General features: G+C 52.2%; 1 protein-coding gene across 1 annotated transcript; it reads right to left on the bottom strand.

The window, feature by feature from the left end:
- Positions 1–9,330: 9,330 nt before the first annotated feature.
- LOC119103761 (uncharacterized) lies at positions 9,331–15,840 on the bottom strand (the record flags this gene model as incomplete). The annotated part of the gene is given in 4 exon segments (XM_037227404.1): positions 9,331–10,230; positions 11,299–11,406; positions 14,368–14,563; positions 15,638–15,840. Coding segments are annotated over 4 exon segments (646 nt in total), but the record flags the coding sequence as incomplete, so codon positions are not given.
- Positions 15,841–18,700: the final 2,860 nt, after the last annotated feature.

Below are 18,700 nucleotides of genomic sequence, written 5' to 3'. Positions count from 1 at the left end.
GCTATGGCCTGTCAGTGGCAACACTTGACAAAGCCAAATAGCACGCCGAGTCCTGTGATCAGCTGCGTGAGTTGTCGCAGGTGCTTTGGCAGCCGCACCTGAGCACTATACTCATGATCTCTCCCAGAAGTCCGTCGTGGTCCATGGGGTAAGCCGCCACCTCGCATATGGCTCGCAGAAGACAGGCCTTGCCGTCCATACCGAACCTGGGAACATAGCACGCGGCTCGACCACGCGTGCCGCACGGACAGAGCGAAGACAGGTCCTGTCAGAGGCACATCCGGCGCTATGAGCAAAACAGCAATAATAAAACACAAGGTATGAGTATGAACCTAACAACAGTGAAAGCAAGTGAGTTTTCATCATATCTTGTTCCTGATGCTGTTGACAATGCTGTGGAACGTTATGAGGAACTACTAAACTAGAAAACTAAACTATTCTAAACTAGAAATATGACAATACAATACTCGTGGCCTACCTTTACTACCGTGCACAAGCTCAGCAGGCACCGACAGCCATAAAAGCCTGCATGCAAAAGGAGGAGGCAGCAATGCAAGCAAGCTCCAAAACAGCGTGAGGGGGATGCTGGAATGGGAGCTCCAGCTCAAAAGCCAGCGGGATGCCCGGTAACTTGATGCACTTGGCGTGTCCATCACGCACTTGACGTCCATCTGATGATATTTCCCCAATAACGTTAAACAACGTCACCGGCTGCCTTGCGCCAGTGATGGAATTCTGGCCTGGGGTTTCGTGACAGAGGTCGCCTGTCCCTCGCTTTCCAGGACTGAGTGGCCATCGCTGGTCGGTACGGTGGCTTCACTGCTAAGCTGTGGTTGTGAAGTAAGCTGCTAGGTGTCGCAGTCTGCTCGGCCGCGTTCTTACTTATCCAGACCGCGCGCGGCCACTTGGAAGATGCCGCCGCGGTCGCCGCTCAGGCCGTCTGTCCTGCCCAGGCCCAGGGACGTGTTGGTGTTCACCGGCAGCCTCCACCTGAGCTTGACAGGCAGCTGAACGAGGTAGACTGCGGAACAGAGACACCGCATGCTCACGGTTGGGGCCCGGCTATGGAAGACCGCGTGTCAACGTGCAGTGTCGGGCACGGCCTCGGTTGTCACTGGTGCGTGGCAGGCTGACGTCGGAAGCCGCCTCAGCCCGGTCCAGCCAGCATGCTTGACGCCTGCCCCGAGTTTCATCACTCCTGACGCCGACTTGGAGTGTCATGACTCTCAGGCTGTCGTGGAAGAGGGAGCGCCGTACTCCGTTTAGGCGCTGCCAATAGCCGATCGCTGGACACTGCCCGCTACGAGGCCCTCATAGAATAGCTGCCATGAACCGTAGTGACGTGGGAAAGGATCACAAGGCGATGAGGATGATGTCAGGACGGGTGAAGGAACCGGTAAGACTTAGACGCAGCGTGGTCGGGATCATCGGCGGTGGGAAGCTCCTACTACTATGGGCTCGGGGCCTGCGGCTCAAAACCAGTCAGCCAGCCCAGGCGTGCAAGGCTTTGGATGCTGCCGACCGGACATTACCAGTCGTGAACAGAGCGGACAGAGCCGACACCCGTGGACCCGAGCAGAAGCGACCAAAGCCTTGCATGCGCCGGTGCCTGACCGCAGAGCAGACCATCGCAGCTGGCGCCCCCAGCGACGGCGGCGCGCCCCGGACCAGCGGTCACCTGGCGATGGTGGTCTCGGCCGCTCCGTACAGCCGCGCCAAGTCAACGGCGCTCTTTCCAACCACAACGCTGCGTGGGATGATCCAGCCCATGGTGTACTGGGCGTACACGTAGTTGACTGAAACAGCGGAGTAGCGCGTGACGGCCGCGACGTAGTCGCTTCAGCCGCTGTGCCGCATTTATTCCACATTTAAAGGTATTGAAATCGCGCCCCTTCGCGCCGCTGGCCGTCTCGCCACCGACGGATGCAGACCGCATAGGCTTATAGTTGACTGCAGTCACTGACTGACTGCTGACTACAAGTGTGGGGGGGGGGGGGGAGGGGAGGGGGTATTTTCGGCTCGTAATTCCCATGGCACATTTTGAAAATGGTTAAATGTCATTGTTACTATGCTAGCTATGCACCTACAGCTGTTTCCCACTGGCACACAATCTTGCCTTTTCAGCTCATTCATGCCATTTGACAAATACGAATATGCGGTTTCTTAAGGTTATTCTTCCATTTCAGCATTGCTTTCCCTGGGGACGCAAAATCCCATTAGCGGAAAGGCATTTTGGGTCAGTGAGAAAACATCTGCCTCTTTAGGGTAGATGTCAAAATACGACCTGGACATAGACTCGTCAGAGTTTTGAATGCGAATCAATGGCCCGCAATGCGCCGGAGTTTGCATGTGCCTAGATTTCGCCGACTGCTTTTCATGAGATTAGATTTGTCGCAGCATTTTGGGCGGAAACAATTTCGGAAGCTTCAGATACTAACTGCCAAAGACCACGTGACAAAATCCACAAAACTGGAGCCTTTCCTGTAAAAAACCCAAGCCAGGAAATGAAGGTTCTTTTTGTCATATATTCCTTATCTGAACCCCCTCCCGTCCGCCGTGGGTGACCACTGCCCTGGCCCGGCTGTCCCCGCATGACTGATCGCGAACTAATCGTATGACTGCCTTGCTGCATATTTACGGATCAGTGTTGCCGCTTACTGATATGTTAAACATATGTTGGGCACAGTATGTATCTCTCCTTACACTGCACCGCAGCAAAGAATAAGCTGACGGGAGCCGCCTGCCTTCAGCATGAACTGGTCCACCGGACATTCATTTGCCCCTCATTCAACACAGCCGACTTAATTTGCTCTTGTACGCAGGCAGGTGTGAAGCCAGAGCCTTGCCAAGGGGGAGCACAGGGTTGGCAAGACCCCTGATGGTAACCCCTCCCCAAGTGGCCGGATATAGCTCATTTGTTAACAAGAAGCACGGTTTTCCTCATTTCACAGTCATTCTTACCTCGTAAGCAGAAGAGAAACAGAAACCAGGAGCTACCGCGAGATCAATCTTGTTTGTATCTTAAAGTCAATAGACCGCAGAAATCAGGCGTTGAACGACTGCATGGAATACAGCATTGGCGCTTTTCATTTTACACTAGTTCAGTGGATTCTTCTAATCCGATAGAACGCAGATGTCCCAGATTTTTTAATGTGTTCCTCACAATATTGGAGATCTCTGATCGTGGATTTGAAATAGAAATGAGGTCTAAATTCGTATCGGCATGGCTAACCAATAATCGTTTTAAAATTTTCGTCAGTATATGATGGCGAGAAAAATTATGCAACATGGTTTTGAGCATATCAGCTCGCAAACCTTAGCAAGAACAGCCCCGACGCCCGGCCTGGCAGTCTCCCCGGGCGTCGGGGCGTCGGCCCGCCGCTGACATTGATGGCCAATGGGCAGACTAAAGAGATGACGTATCCTGAGGAAGATGGCTGGGGAATTAGGTACATCAGCATATTAAAGGTAGCACTAAAGTAAGCTAGACGCAGCCTAAATATAAACAAGTGGGGAGGGGGGGGGCAATTCACATTGTTGGGGCCCGACGTTGAAAAATGGTCGAGCAGCAGCTGTTATCTTAACTTGACTGCCTCAGGAACCATCTCAAAGCCGTTTGGCTTCGTGTAAACTCTGTTGTCGCACCAGCTTGAAAAAAGCCTGAAGAATTGCCTTTTCTGACAGCCATGCCCCTACATTGGTCCGCTAGCGGTCAGTAGCCCTGAAGACATACCTTATTTCGTTACACCGTAAAACACGCTGATAAATGTTTACAGCTATGCAAAATGCAGCGTCGCTTTCCATGTCGCACTGTTTGGGCGTTACACCGCTGGATAGGCTCAAATTGGTTGACTTGCGCGTGTTAAGTGGCACCCCAGGCGAAAAAGTACTTGAGGCGTAACAGTGTTAGCAATGACAATTTCAGTGTAAAGTGGCGACATTTTGGCGAAGGTAGGTTACAATTTCAAGATGTACCGTGTTGTGACTACCAGTGTGACGCCTCAAGCGGCGCAGGACGGGGAGACTGATGCGATACACTATTGGGACAGATACGCTTGCAACAATACCGCCGAGATTGGATACATGTGCTCAGTTGAAAGGCCCGTGCCATTTCGGATTACTCACAGAGCTGTGTGGAGCGATAGATGGGGAGGTAGATGTTGGGCTCCAGGTAGAGCAGGGAGCCGACCGGGAAGCTGAGGTAGCGTTTCTGGCGGGAGTGGGCGCCGTCAGCCGACCTCTTCTGCCGCACCAGCCTGCTCCTTCGGTCGCCCTCCACCCTCTGATGGTAGGAGCTCCACGTCTCGTACGGGTTGCCGCGTTGGACGAGGCCCTCGGGCAGCGAACGGCCGGAGGCGCCAACCGTCCGCCGCGCTGCCCCCACGGCCAGGTCACCGGTCAGGTCACTGGCGAGGTCGCTGGCCCCGGGAAGTTCACCGGCACCGGCCAGAATGCCGGCCTCGTCCAGGCTGCCGGCCTTGGCCAAGCCACCTAACAGCATCGCCATCAGATTCGAAAGAAGGCGTCTGCGAAGGATGACGTGGGTGCTAAGTCAAGGCTGCACGATGACCCGGAACGTCAGGCTGTCGTGTTGCGACCGAGCCTGGTAGAGTAACGTGTATGTCCTTTATGCTTGTATGTATTTGTTTGCGATGAAATGACGAGGAATCGTACGGCATTAGGATATGTTTTCAAGTCGAGTATCTCCTGTAGCCCACCCCTTGCCAGCGCACTTACCCGGACAGGCGAGCCGCCGATTTCACCACACCCCAAAGTGCTGCTACCCAGGGCAGTGACGCCCATGTGCCACCGTGACGGCGCACCCATCTGATCATGTTTGCGTCGTGATTTTGATCATGTTTGGGCTGTGATTGTGAGCGTATAAATATACAACTAAGGCATTTGACAGCATCAGCGGGGGTCATCGAAGTCAACAGGTGATATTTGCCGCGGCATGCCGCGAAACGTCAGCTTGGGGTTGACTATTATGACCTATTACTCTGATAGTACAATATTTTACGGGTTCTGGTGGCGTGCGCAACACGCCAACTGCAGTGGAAAGTGCTACTAATGCAGTGTGTCGTTGCATAATGGAACACTTGCATGATATCACTTTCTTCCGGTCAACAATGTGTCACTTTTAAATGGTCCGCCACTGGGGGCCTGTGCATAAAACCATGTCACGCATGTTACTCACGCCATGTCAGTGGCATGTGACTAAGTGGTACAAGCTCTGACATGGCTCTTATGCTCTGTGGGCTCTTAATTATTAGCATAGTGGGTCGACCCACATAATCATAGTGGGTCGTGCAAACATTTTTTTAGAGCAAAAATCTTGTATAATCGGACTGCAAATAATCACTTGTCTTACATATCGCAGCACAAGGAAATCGACAGCCGTTATGCTTATTGCATGGCTTGCCATCACAGCTGAGCACTGGTGCACGCATAATGCGACTGACCCGACTTGAGGTCGCGTCATTACGGCTGAATGCCGCGTCGGTCTCGTCTCAGGCCCGCTTCGGTACCGATGGTGGGCTGGATGAAGCTATGTTCCGGCCCATCTGCCATAGGCATCTGTACAGTGTTTTCAATTGCCTAGGCGTTTGGTCAATACAGAAACTCTGATTGATTCTAAAAATTTAGGCCGGACCAGTTCCATTATGGTGGTAGGGTCTGTTGTGGCAACTTTTAACTTCTGTGCGATCTATTCAAATCTCCGTTATGCTTTCTTTAGAGAGCATAACGAAGATTTGAAGAAATCGGTTTTTAAAGTATCAGAAATTGGCGCCATGGCGAAGCGTTGGTCGTTGACAGTGCCTGAGTTAGAGTGGCACGGCATGTGAGCTCACCGCATTGCCGCCAGTCGTCAGCGCTGGCCTGCGTACCGACCCGCTGGTCACACAATGCCGACGGGTAAGCGTTACCGCACGCCGACCGCTCCGGGTGCTGAGAGCCGAAGTCACGTGATCGCCGCAGGGCGTTACCTCAGCGACGGGTGCGAGGCGGACTGGGCGCCTTGCTCGGCTGCTGGAGCTTATATCAGCAGCAGCCGGCCGCGTGCCAGGTCAGGCACCGTGCGAGCCGGACACCAGTCCGACAGACCCTGTAGTTAGCCGGTGAGCGTGCCGGGTCTGGCCCGGGTGCCGGACGCTCCCCCGGGCCGGCTCACTATCACTGACAGCCGCGGCTGGTGACACCAGACGGCGGGCCAGCTCGTCCTGGCTCCGCGGCTGGTGACACCAGATGGCGGGCCAGCTCGTGCTGGCTCCGCGGCTGGTGACGCCAGACACCGAGCCAGCTCATCCTGGCTTCGCGGCTGGTACGCCAGACACCGGGCCAGCTCGTCCTGGCTCCGCGGCTGGTGACACCAGATGGCGGGCTAGCTCGTCCTGGCTCCGCTGCTGGTGACGCCAGACACCGGGCCAGCTCCTCCTGGCTCCGCGGCTGGTACGCCAGACACCGAGCCAGCTCGTCCTGGCTCCGCGGCTGGCACGCCAGATACCGAGCCAGCTCCTCCTGGCTCCGCGGCTGGTACGCCAGACACCGGGCCAGCTCGTCCTGGCTCCGCGGCTGGTACGCCAGACACCGGGCCAGCTCCTCCTGACTCCGCGACTGGTACGCCAGACACCGAACCAGCTCGTCCTGGCTCCGCGGCTGGTGACGCCAGACACCGAACCAGCTCGTCCTGGCTCCTCGGCTGGTACGCCAGACACCGGGCCAGCTCGTCCTGGCTCCGCGGCTGGTACGCCAGACACCGAGCCAGCTCGTCCTGGCCCCTCGGCTGGCACGCCAGACACCGAGCCAGCTCGTCCTGGCTCCTCGGCTGTTACACCAGACACCGGGCCAGCTCGTCCTGGCTCCGCGGGTGGTGACGCCAGACACCGGGCCAGCTCGTCCTGGCTCCGCGGCTGGTGACGCCAGACACTGGGCCAGCTCGTCCTGGCTCCGCGGCTGGTACGCCAGACACCGGGCCAGCTCGTCCTGGCTCCGCGGGTGGTGACGCCAGACACCGAGCCAGCTCGTCCTGGCTCAGGGCCGGCGGCAGCGAGTCCAATCGCCGGCGCTACGGCGCTGCGAAGGCCGAGTCAACCAGCGAGGGTGAGCGTCAGCTGACATGGCCTGGCGAACGCGTGCTAGTTTATACATGACCCGGAGAAGCCACGTCCAGGCGCATTGGATTGTTGCGGGCTCGGGCCGTATGCGGGCCAGCTGTCGGCCGTACCATGGGGACAAGGCCCTGTGTACCCTTGGGGCTAAGGACGGCCGTCGACTGACGGAGCATGCTATTTGTGCCTGGAGCGGCGGAGGGAGCGTGAAGTCATCAGCACCTGGTGCGGCCTAATGGGCGTGAGGTCATGGGTGCCTGGAGCGGCGGAGGGTGCGTGATGTCATCGGCACGTGGTGCGGCCTAATGAGCGTGAGGTCATGGGTGCCTGGAGTGGCGGGGGGAACGTGACGTCATCAGCACCTGGTGCGGCCTAATGAGCGTGAGGTCATGGGTGCCTGGAGTGGCGGAACGAACGTGACGTCATCGGCACCTGGTGCGGCCTAATGGGCGTGAGGTCATGGGTGCCTGGAGTGGCGGAGGAAGCGTGACGTCGTCGGCACCTGGTGCGGCCTAATGGGCGTGAGGTCATGGGTGCCAGCATTGACGGATGGAGTGTGACGTCATCCGTGCCTAGTGCGGCGGAGCAGCAGCACCAGGCACGGAACAAATGAATCCCCGGAACAGATGAAGGGGCAAGTGCGCCCAAGACCCGCCGTGCGTCAGACTTAGCATGGACCAAGCTCTTTTTCACGGAAAGCGTCTGCGAGGCTATTGCAGCGTGACATGACAACTGGGACAGCGAATTTCGTCCTAAAAAAAAACATAGGCTGACGGTACAGATGACGATAGTCTAGGTGCGTGAATGACTGTTTATAGCTGAGGCTCAGCTGCGGCTAGCAGCTCGGAACGGCGCAGCGTTATTTCGGGAAACGCCAGGCCAGCGTGCATGATACGCGGGCAGGGAGTGGAACAGCCTCTTCCGATGACAGCGCCTGATGTGCAAATTGGGATTATGACACCGCTTTCCGTCTCGATCCGATACAATAGACCGCCACGTGTCACTGCAAATGCTGCGACGTTAGAAAGCGAGGCTTTTGTGTTTCCAATTTTCAGGTGCGTTTTAAAAGGAGCTCTTGCCGTCACAATAGCTCAAGTGCTCGGTAGGACACTGGTGGGTGTAGCCACGCTACCAGGCGGTGGCAGGGTGGACTCTAGCCACCGCTGCGGCCGCTCTCACCAACTGAGATGCTCTATGGCCAGTGGCAGCGGCTGAGGTAGGGGTTGGGTGACGTTAGGGGGTAGAGCAGACAGTGCCGAGCATTACGGCACGTCAACCTCTCGCCCCAAAGTTCCGTCTTTGAACTGGATTTGCATGATGTGGTGGTGGGACCAAGGTACAGCCACCTTTCAGCGGCTGTACCCTGGTCCCAAAAATGCATCCAATTAAGAGGGAATCGTACGCGATCCTGAGAAGAAAAAAAAACGAAAAGTTGATATTAACGTGTGGGTACTTATCTAGCTATCGCAAATAAAAAGCCACAGATAATTATAAGACATTTTCTTTCGTTACTTCGGTCAAAAATCAGAATGGCCGCAGCTGGCTTTTTGATTAAGCACAGCTGAACTAACCACTGTGATTAGTGCAAGTCTAGCTAAGTCTTTCAGCTAGGTTATTGGCACGTTACTGAACTCCGTTATGTGTTTTAAAGCATTCTAACCACGTGGATACTATCACTGGAGGCAAAACACGTTTACCGTCTCTTTTTGAGAATATTACCTCTCTTGAAGTCTAATTTCATATCTACGTTGCCGAGATATTCGACAGTTTATTTCCGCACATTAGGCCGCGAGGCTGCCGGCACCCGCAATAAATATGCGTTGCACATTATTGCACTGCATATCAATGGAAAGGACAGAAATGCACATTTTTGCATTCCATGAACACGAGTATACATCTCAAATTACCAATTACCGTTATCAAGCGAATCAAACACGCAAGAATGAGCCAATGTAGGAAAGCTTAACGAAATCTGCCTCAAGCACGCGCATGGCGCCGAAGACGGTTATGGAGTGTTGACAGTGCAGTTATTGACTATGCAGTTATTAACTCATCTGGCGCCGATGGTTCAAAGGACATGAACCAAATCAGAGCCAAAACAGAGGGGATATCGCAGTTAGGCAACAATGCGCCTATTAGAAAGTTTCCGTTAAGTGTTAATATATTTATAGAATAACAGTAACAGCAGTCATGAATACACAAATAAAAATAAACGGCTACGACGATTCCATATACCAAGGACCGTTTCATCATTTCCTGGAACTCAGTCCTCATGCAACGTGGCATTTGCAACATCAGTCCTGGAACTCCCCTCCTGCTCGGTATTCAACATGGCGTCAGAGTGGCCGGCATGGGCTGCGGCAGCATCACTCATCCGGCATCGCATCATGACACTGTCAGGTAACAGCACTCTGACACGGACTCGGCGTCGATCAAGTGCGTAATCATCTGATCCCATCGACCTGGTTTAATCATGTTTCACTATACTTCCGCTGCATGCAACAGTACGCGAGCAAGTGGGGAAAACCCGGCATTAAAATGGCACGTGCGTTGTACCACACCTTTGCGAGCAAACAGAGGCCTGGCATCCAGGTTTTGAGGCGCGTGGTGTGATGTGTTGCCCTGCCGTTTGACAACGTTTTCCTGCACTCTTATAAGTATCTTGTCCCTGATAGCTTCATTCCATTTTGTTAATTAAACATGTGTGAAAGTTATCTTGCTGCCCTTGGACGGGAAATTCAATAAATTTCACCGCCTCTTTTACAAAACATTTAAGACCTAATCGCCCTCGGCACTTTCCTCACAAGACACCAGTGATATTTATTGAATCCTACAATCCCGGGCAGTAACAAATTGCCCAATCATCTTGCCATGGGATCACGCCATCACATCGCATCACAAACACCATACCACACCATCACGTAACAGCGTAACAACACCCAACAGGGGTAACACGACGAGCCGGCTGGTGCCGACGAGTGGTCAAGCGCCGATCTGCCGGAAGAGGGAGATGGGGCAAGGGCTGAAGGCGGCTCGGCAGTCGCGGCCCGACGAGCCCAGCTGCTCGGCCTGACGATACTCGTCCAGCTCGTCTGGCGTCCCGTCCACCGTGTGACTGGGTCTGTAACGATGCAGTGCGGTCTGTGACTGGGTCTGCAACAGTACAATCCGGTCTGTGCCTTGGTCTGTAACAATAAGTCTACCGTGTGACTGAATCTGTAAAATACAGTTTGCCGTGTGACCGGTTTTGTAACGACGCAGCCACCGTATGACTGAGTCTGTAATAATATAGTCGACCATGCGGCTGGTTCTGTTATAATACAGTTTAGTTTGTGACTGAGTCTGAAACAATTCAGTCCAGTCTGTGACTGAGTCCGTGACAACATACTCCACCCTGTGACTGGGTCCGTAGCGATATAGTCCACCGTGTGACTGGGTCTGTGACGCCACCCGCAACCACGTGACTTGACTTGTAACCATACAAGCGGCGTTGTCAGTTGCTATGCAACGATTCGACTTCCGGCACTCAGGGGACCGAGACGAGTTCTTATCTGGTTGTCTCTAAAGCTATTGCGGTATCGAAATAGTTTGGTGACACACAGCCCAGCGATCGGCACTGGCCCTCCGTCCCAGCTGGGGGGCTGGCTCCGTCCCAGCTGGGAGGCTGGCTCCGTCCTAGCTGGGAGGCTGCCTCCGTCCTAGCTGGGAGGCTGGCTCTGTCCCAGCTGGGAGACTGGCTCCGTCCTAGCTGGGAGGCTGGCTCCGTCCTAGCTGGGAGGCTGGCTCCGTCCTAGCTGGGAGGCTGGCTCCGTCCTAGCTGGGAGGCTGGCTCCGTCCTAGCTGGGAGGCTGGCTCCGTCCTAGCTGGGAGGCTGGCTCCGTCCTAGCTGGGAGGCTGGCTCCGTCCTAGCTGGAAGACTGGCTCCGTCCCAGCTGGGAGGCTGGCTCCGTCCTAGCTGGGAGACTGGCCGATCTTAAACCTCCTGACATGACATTCGCACTGAGTCTGTACGGACCCTGTGCCCTGGCATGACGCCATGGCGTGCAGGCGGAGTCGAAGCATGACATGCGGGCGGAGCAGGAGCATGACATGCGCGCGGAGCCGGAGCATGGCATGCTCGCGGAGCCGGAGCATGACATGCAGGCGGAGCCGGAGCATGACATGCGCGCGGAGCCGGAGCGTTACTCACATCAGTGCTATGTTGAGCAGCTCGCCGATCAGGCCGTCATAGAGGAGCGGACTGCCGGCGATCTCGCAGACAGTCTTTAGCAGGCAGGCCTTGCCCTCCAGGCCGAGCCTGCGTGACATGCAGTCAGCCGCGGTCAAATCCGCTTGCAGGCACACACAGTGCTCAACATCACGAGTGTAAAGGGAGTGATCCAAATTGGTATGGGATTTTGAACTGAGACAGCCGCTTTGAAGATCTCTCAATGTGGCTCACAGGCTTTGTAAGTCTTTTGAAGGGTTTAACATTTAAACCTCAAGATTTTATCTAAAAGACCAGAAAAAGGAACAAGGAAAAAGAAAAAGGCTTAAAAGGCCCTAAAAGATGTTTAAGGGTTAAAACCTAAAGGTTTTTATTGTCAAAAGATATACGAAGCCTGTGAGCTCTCTTTTTCAGTGTTTTCTTTTTCAACTCTCTTTTTTCCATACCTGACGCCCGCAAACTTTTGCATACTATTTAAGGTCACCCAGACATTCATGACACCATACAAACATCACCCAAATACCGTCTCCTCCTTGGCCATGTAGTGCGTAAGGTCAAGAACAGCTATGATAATCGATTAAGTCCTAGCATCAGCGGCCGCCATTCAGAGTTCAGTCATTTTGATGCATTGAATACAAGTTTTGAACACACATCACGTTTTGTGCGAATAATGCAGGAGTTTGAGCATTTACGAGGGTAAGACCGGGAATTGAGCAGCTTAAGAATAGTGCCATATAGTGGTATATGCATGTCAACCAACAATACAGAACTACTACCAAATACGCAAAACAACCACGAAAAAGGGCATAAACGCGCACACGTCACACTATAAGGAGCTCGTAAACACGCGCCAGCATACGCACCACCTCTCGGCAGGTTGAAGTATTAGAAGTGAGTCAGTTCATCCGGTACAGTGACCATTCAGGCACGCCAATCTGACAGCCAGTCTGACGTCATAGAAACGTTCCATGACGTCATCAAACAATGACGTTTTGAGGAGATTAGTTACCCAAAATATATATTTTGTCCAAAACAGCCTAAACGACATCGGGTAAACGGCTTAACGCTTTCACGGTTAATCGGTTTACACCATAGTAATCAGGTTCTCAAAGCAAAAGAAGAATCTTTCGCCGACTATCAAGGCGCATTTTTGCACAAACATATCCTTTATGTGCACAACTGCGCATAGAAGGAAATGTTTAAGATTTGAAGATATTGAAGCTAACATCAGCTACGATGCAGTCAGCTCGCTTACAACTAGTGGTCCGCTTTAAAGTAAGAAGGAATGCTCCAGACGATACAATTTCTCTATGTCATAAATAATCTACTCAATACATCATTGTTTGATTGCGTCATGGAACGTTTGTAGGACAGCATTCACTCGCAGTTCTTTAATCTCCCGAGAGGGGCCCGCGGCGGTGCTGGATGTGAGATGAACCCAATATCGTTAGGTGCTCGTGTTTTTACCCTGTTTCGTGTTGTTATAGCGGTACTGCTAAGTAATTTGTTACAAGTCTTATTTCTGCAATACACAGGAAGAAGGCATAGCGTCTTGTGTTGTGTAGCACAAAAAAATAAGTCATATTACGATCTCTCATGGCTTGTACAGCATTGGTTAAGATCCCATTGATGGCCGGCATATTTGGAAGTCATGCTCATAAGCGCCAGATATGAACGACTCGACAATTATGTTTTACTTGACCTTGATTGCCGCATAGCTAATGGAATGACATAATTTGAATGACGTTATTATGGAGCCACGAATGCGTAGGTGACCTTGTAATAATTTGCACGAAATGGTCTACACATCTTCGCGGACGTATTGCTCGGAAACTAGAAAGGTTTTGGTCTTAAGGAGGGCAGCGCTGTGAACTGCTCCGAATAATCTTCAAGATGGCTATTTCATCTGAAAACCCCATACAAATGTGGAGCATTTCCTTCAAAACAAAAGCCCGCCCTCAGACAAAGGCCATCTTGAAAAGTACCGAATTCTGCGGAACTGTTAGCGTCTCGCCCCACCACGCGAGTGAACACCACCAAAGAGGTAGTTTACGCTCCTGAAATGCAGTTAATGACCGATGACGGAGTTCTTGATGGGCTTCGCGCTGAGAAAGTCTGTCAAGTCCGTCGTCTGACGACATTGAAGGATGACTATGAGACAAGCCTGTTTGTCCTCACTTTCCGAACAAATCAGCTGACTAAAACTCACATTGCTGCCCATCTTCGCTACTCGGTCCGAGTTTTCATTCCAAACCCGATGAGAACATTTCCTTCCGAAAAGCCAATGTTTTCTGGCTGAACACACAAATCTGGCCATTTGCGGTGCGTCTGATCTGAACGTTGAACCCCGGCAAACGATATCTCATCATCAAAGGGAATGTTTCACACTTGAAGATATTGAAGCAAGCATCAAATGCCATACAACAAGCTCACTTATGGCTATTGGTGTACTTTTATACAGGAAAGACTGCTCTAGACAGCACAATTTCTCTGTTACGTATATAAGCTCCGCGACACGTCATTGTTTTATTACGTCATCGTAAATTGCATAACATTGATTGAGAGCCAGTTGATGGCTGTTTAATCTGGAAATCTTGTTCGTGAACGCTAGGCATGAACGACTTGAGCATTATGTTTCTCTTAGCCGTGATCGCCGCATGACTTCTGGAATGACAGAACTTGAATGACGCCATCATGACGTCATGAATGCCAAGGTAACCTTGAAATAGTCTGTACGACATTGCCTGCACGTCAGGCGTGTAGCTAAAAAAGCTAGGGGGTTTTAGGTCTTAAGGAGGGCAGGACTGTGAACCGCACCGGATAATCTTCAATTGGTTAGTTCAGTTCAAAACCCCCAACAACTGCGGAACACTCCCTCCAAGCCTAATTACACAGTCCATACCAGAATGCAATTTGAAATTTAAAGTCTTACAGTCATAGAAAACCAGCGTCAGTGCTTTTTGTTTTTGTTTGGCATGACACCGACAGGTACTCTCGCAGAGAAGAGCGAGGCATTTTTGGAAACTCGAATTTTCCGTACGCTACACTCACCTGTTGAACACATTGGCGAGGCCTTTATATACGACGGCTTTGTCTCGGATCATTCTCTTCTGTCGGTGGATGGCGAACCATCCGTCGGTGTCCAGTCCATGGTCGTAGCTTTCGTCGTACCTGTTCTCTCCCACCTGAGTCTCCGACGAATACGGAAAGCGATACAGGAACTCAGTTTCCACCGTAAAGTCCAGCTCTGAAATCATTGGAGCATTGGGCACTGATAGTACTCCCTTCACACTAGTTTGGCCTAGTTAAAGCTAGGTTGTTTAACCCCTGCCAACATATTGGGGTTGGCGAAATCCCTACCGCAATTAAAGAGATCACTATCTCCCGAGCCGTTCCAAAGCCGTAATGACGCAGAAGCACGCTGAGTCTAACACTCCCTGCACTCGACATAAAACTAGTTTTCTTTTTAGATTTTACGTTTTTTAAGGTTTTACAACAAAGGTCATCAATTTCTATCACATCAACGAACATTATTCGTGACTGAAGTCGCATCAGGTGAATCCTTAAGGCCGCGCCATACCTAGCCACCAGACAGTTGTTATGAACCGGAATAACTGCCATATGTCAATAGCGACGAGAGGTCAAGCTCACGCCAGGTAATGTTAACACCACCTAAACTAAAGCAAGACAACCTTCTAGAGCACAAAACAGTTTCCACATGGAGATAATAAATGGAAATGCATTCTACTTCAAAGTCGTGGTACGGAATCAAATGACCTTTCACCACCTCACGCCACTAAATGTAAGTAAACGGTGGCACGCTGATGCCTAAACTGGCTGTGTTTTACACAGAATGACAAGCCACATAGACAAAACAGAGCGGTTTTAACCTCGCTGGACATAGCATGGCAGTTCAGGTAAAAAAAGGACCGTGCAAGTTCATCACCCCGTTATTTAATGTTTGTATATCCGTATAGCACGCTCCTGAATGTGACCGGTGTCAAGTAAAACTGAGCCAGTTCTGGTTCTTATGATTGTGCACGCAATACAAAAACGGTACCAGTTGTAGATTCGCTCAGAAATCTTGCAATAACTGCAGTATACGCAGAACAATAGGCTCGTCTCCGAAGTTGTTTTGCTCTGTTTCACAAAATTCATTGAACTACAAATGTTTTAGTTTCAGCAAGCGTTGCCCATTTGTTATTCAGCATCAACACCGCAGGGAAACAAAGTGACGTCTCGACGCAGTGGAACGGCTTGTCCCCCTCCCCCCCCCCCATGCTCTGCACCCATGCGATGCAGCCCTCGGAGTTCAGCTTACCCTCGTTGTCGGAGCCCTCGTAGAGCAGCCAACCGAACTTCGGTATGATGCCGACCACGGCTCCAGGAGGGATGGAGAGCGTCTGCCGGCGCGCCCGTGACCTGCTGGGCCCGGCCGTCGCGTTGGCGGCCCCCCGAGCCGGGTCAGAGGGGGGCGGCGGGGGGCCAATCCCCTTCCGGCCTGGTGTCCGCCACCCGGCCAGCCTGCCAATCACATCCAGTGCTCAGTGGGCTAGGCGTGTCATGATGTGCTCAAGCTTGTATGATCGCCACGCGTGGTCCATAGGCGGCTGTTATATGTGCGTGTCTTCGCTTTTTGATCGTTTGCCTGCAGTTAGTGAATGCACCTCAGTCTTTGCGTGTGGAAAGGAATGGTGACAACGAAAATGAGTCAAGCTCAAGTGAAAAGTCCTAGAAGGATGCATCCGTCTGAAGACACGTACACAACGTATCCATGTAATTGTAATTCGCCCGACTCCTAGTTGTCATATATCAAACATCTTCATAATCAACAACTCGCACTTTGGGTTTTTCTTGGAAGGGTTTGCGATTATCAGTGCGACAGATGTCCGTCCCGAAAGCTTATCTGGTTAGAGCGTCTGCCTTCCGATCCACCCTTCCGTGGTGGGGTGGTTCGAATCGCTGCAGACGCGCGCAGTTTGCCCTTGGCTGGGATGGCCGACGGCCGGTGGCAGCGGCCCCTCTTAAGGTTAGTTGACGTGGGAGGGCAGGGCGGACCGTACCGAGAATAGCGGCATGTTAAAGTTTTGCCACCAAGTTCTGCCGTTGACCTGCAATTTTACGACCGGATGGGCGGGGCCAGAGCTCACACAAACGAGCATTGCTTTGCGCTTACGGTCAGGTGACGTGGGAGGGCATGGCAGGTCTTGCCAGCATCGCGGCAAGTTAAACTTTTGCTGCCAAGCCCCACCACTGAAATGCAACTTCACGATCGGATGGTGGGAGCCAGAGCTCACGTAAAGAAGCACTGCTTAGCGTGGGCTCTGAACCCCAAGATCCATCCATTCAAAATGTTTGGACTAAATCTTGGACTAAAACGAAATCGCCTGGCCACTGTTTTGGCTACAGGTCGGCGAAGTCAGAGCACCTGGCCACCGTGACAGCACGCCGACCGCCCAGACAAAACAATCGACGGCGACGCAGCAAAGCCACTGTTGAATAAAGACTCATGCTAACGGGGCATTGTGCACTTCCGATGCGTTTCTATGGTTTGCTCCACTTTACCACCCAAGCGTCACTAAGTGTGGCCGCAGAGCCACCGTTTGCAGAGGGGGCGAGAGGAACCGGAGGAGAGACGGTAAAGGTGAAATCGCAAATAGCTCTTTTTTAAAGCAAACGAGGCACGCATCGTCACACCTTTTTATGAAGCGTCAGCGAATGCGTTGGCCATGTTAGTGCTAAGGGGCCATGAAAAATCCGGTTTTCGAGCCCGGGCCCCCACATGATGGTCCGACGCTCTAGCCATTGGGCAACTACGCCCCCTCAAGAACATTTCATTTGTCTGCGACTTAAGATCTATGCGCAGGCGGCCGGAAAACTTCTTTATGCTTGTGGTGTGAATTTCGTCAGGATCTTGAATGGATGCCATAAAGAATCAATATGCATTAAGTTGATAACCTAAAACATTTATCACGAGCAGCTACCTCTGAGTGCCAGGTGAATTGCAGCTTGGCCTTCGCATATCACGCCGAGAAATAAACATACCGACCATTGACCACAAAAAACAGCTTTGCTGATTATTCAGGCCATCACTATCCCAGGTCCTGTTTTATTAATCAGGTCATCACTATCCCAGGTCTTGCCTTATTAATCAGGCCATCAATATCCCAGGTCCTGCCTTTTCTCAATGCGTGCGTAATACAATCAAATCTGCTTTCATTAACATAATGCGCTGCATATTCGGCAAGTTTTCCGGCAAATGACAAGCGTTTGGGATTTCTCGTTCGGGTGTTCTAGCAAAAATACATGACAGCGAGTCATCACGACTGGCCGTCGCTAACACCCATTTCCAAAAAAGAGGGGTGCGTGCGGAACCAAACAATTGCTATCACTTGCTTATCACTGGCTGGCAAACCGTGTTGACAGTGATGTATTGTCGGATAATTGAGCTCGCGGAGCGCAGCACCATTAGTCCAATGTGAGACAGGCATGTACTTTCGCGGCCCAAAAATCACGCCGTCGTGACTTGTCTGCGAAACTCAGTTGGCAACCCACGAGACGAATCAGGGCGGGAGGACGCGTCATAGCAGCACGGCGGTCAGTAAATGTCGGCTTAACTGTACGCTGGACTGTAATTACTGCACTCGATTGGTATGGTCATAGCTTTCGCAACAAGTCCTGATGGGCAAGAATGCTGATCACCAGGCTACCCCCGCAAAGCGTTTGGTGAGCACGACTAGAAATCCGCTGCTGTTATTTTGCCATTGACAGAGATCGTGAGTGTGTTTTTTGGGAGTGGAAGTTAGAATGTTCTACACCTGAAACTTACGTCACATGATCTATGCAAATTTAAAGTTCCTTGGTCACCTCGACACAATTCCGTTTACGGTGTTTTGGGGCCCATGTTGGGACAAGCGCGGGTCATTTAAGGTCGATGTACCATGTTCGGTTTATTATATATATATATATATATATATATATATATATCTCTCTCTCTCTCTCTCTCTCTCTCCCATCTCCCTCCCCTCTCCCTCTCCCTCTCCCTCCCTCTCCTCCCTCTCCCTCTCCCGCTCCCTCTCCCTCTCCCTCTCACTCTCCCTCTCCTCTCCCTCTCGCCTCCTCCCTCTCTCTCCCTCTCTCCTCTCGTCTCTCTCTCTCTCTCGCCTCGCTTCTAATCGCTCCCTCGCTCTCTCTCTCCCTTCTCTCGCTGCGGAGCCGCGTCTCGCTCTCTCTCTCTCTCTCTCTCTCTCTCTTCTCTCTCAGTCTCTCGTCTCCTCTCTCGCCTCTCCGTCGATCTCTCCCGATCTCATCGCCGTCTGACTCATCTCCTCTCTCTCTGTATGGTACTTCCAATATCCGGCCATCCGCCGGGGTCAACTGGACA

This window comes from Pollicipes pollicipes, unplaced genomic scaffold, assembly GCF_011947565.3.
Source record: "Pollicipes pollicipes isolate AB1234 unplaced genomic scaffold, Ppol_2.1 Scaffold_5724;HRSCAF=6776_pilon_pilon_pilon, whole genome shotgun sequence".
Taxonomy (NCBI): Eukaryota; Metazoa; Arthropoda; class Thecostraca; order Pollicipedomorpha; family Pollicipedidae; genus Pollicipes; species Pollicipes pollicipes.
Note: the sequence above shows the minus strand (reverse complement) of the source record. Positions and strands in the feature narration are given on the sequence as shown.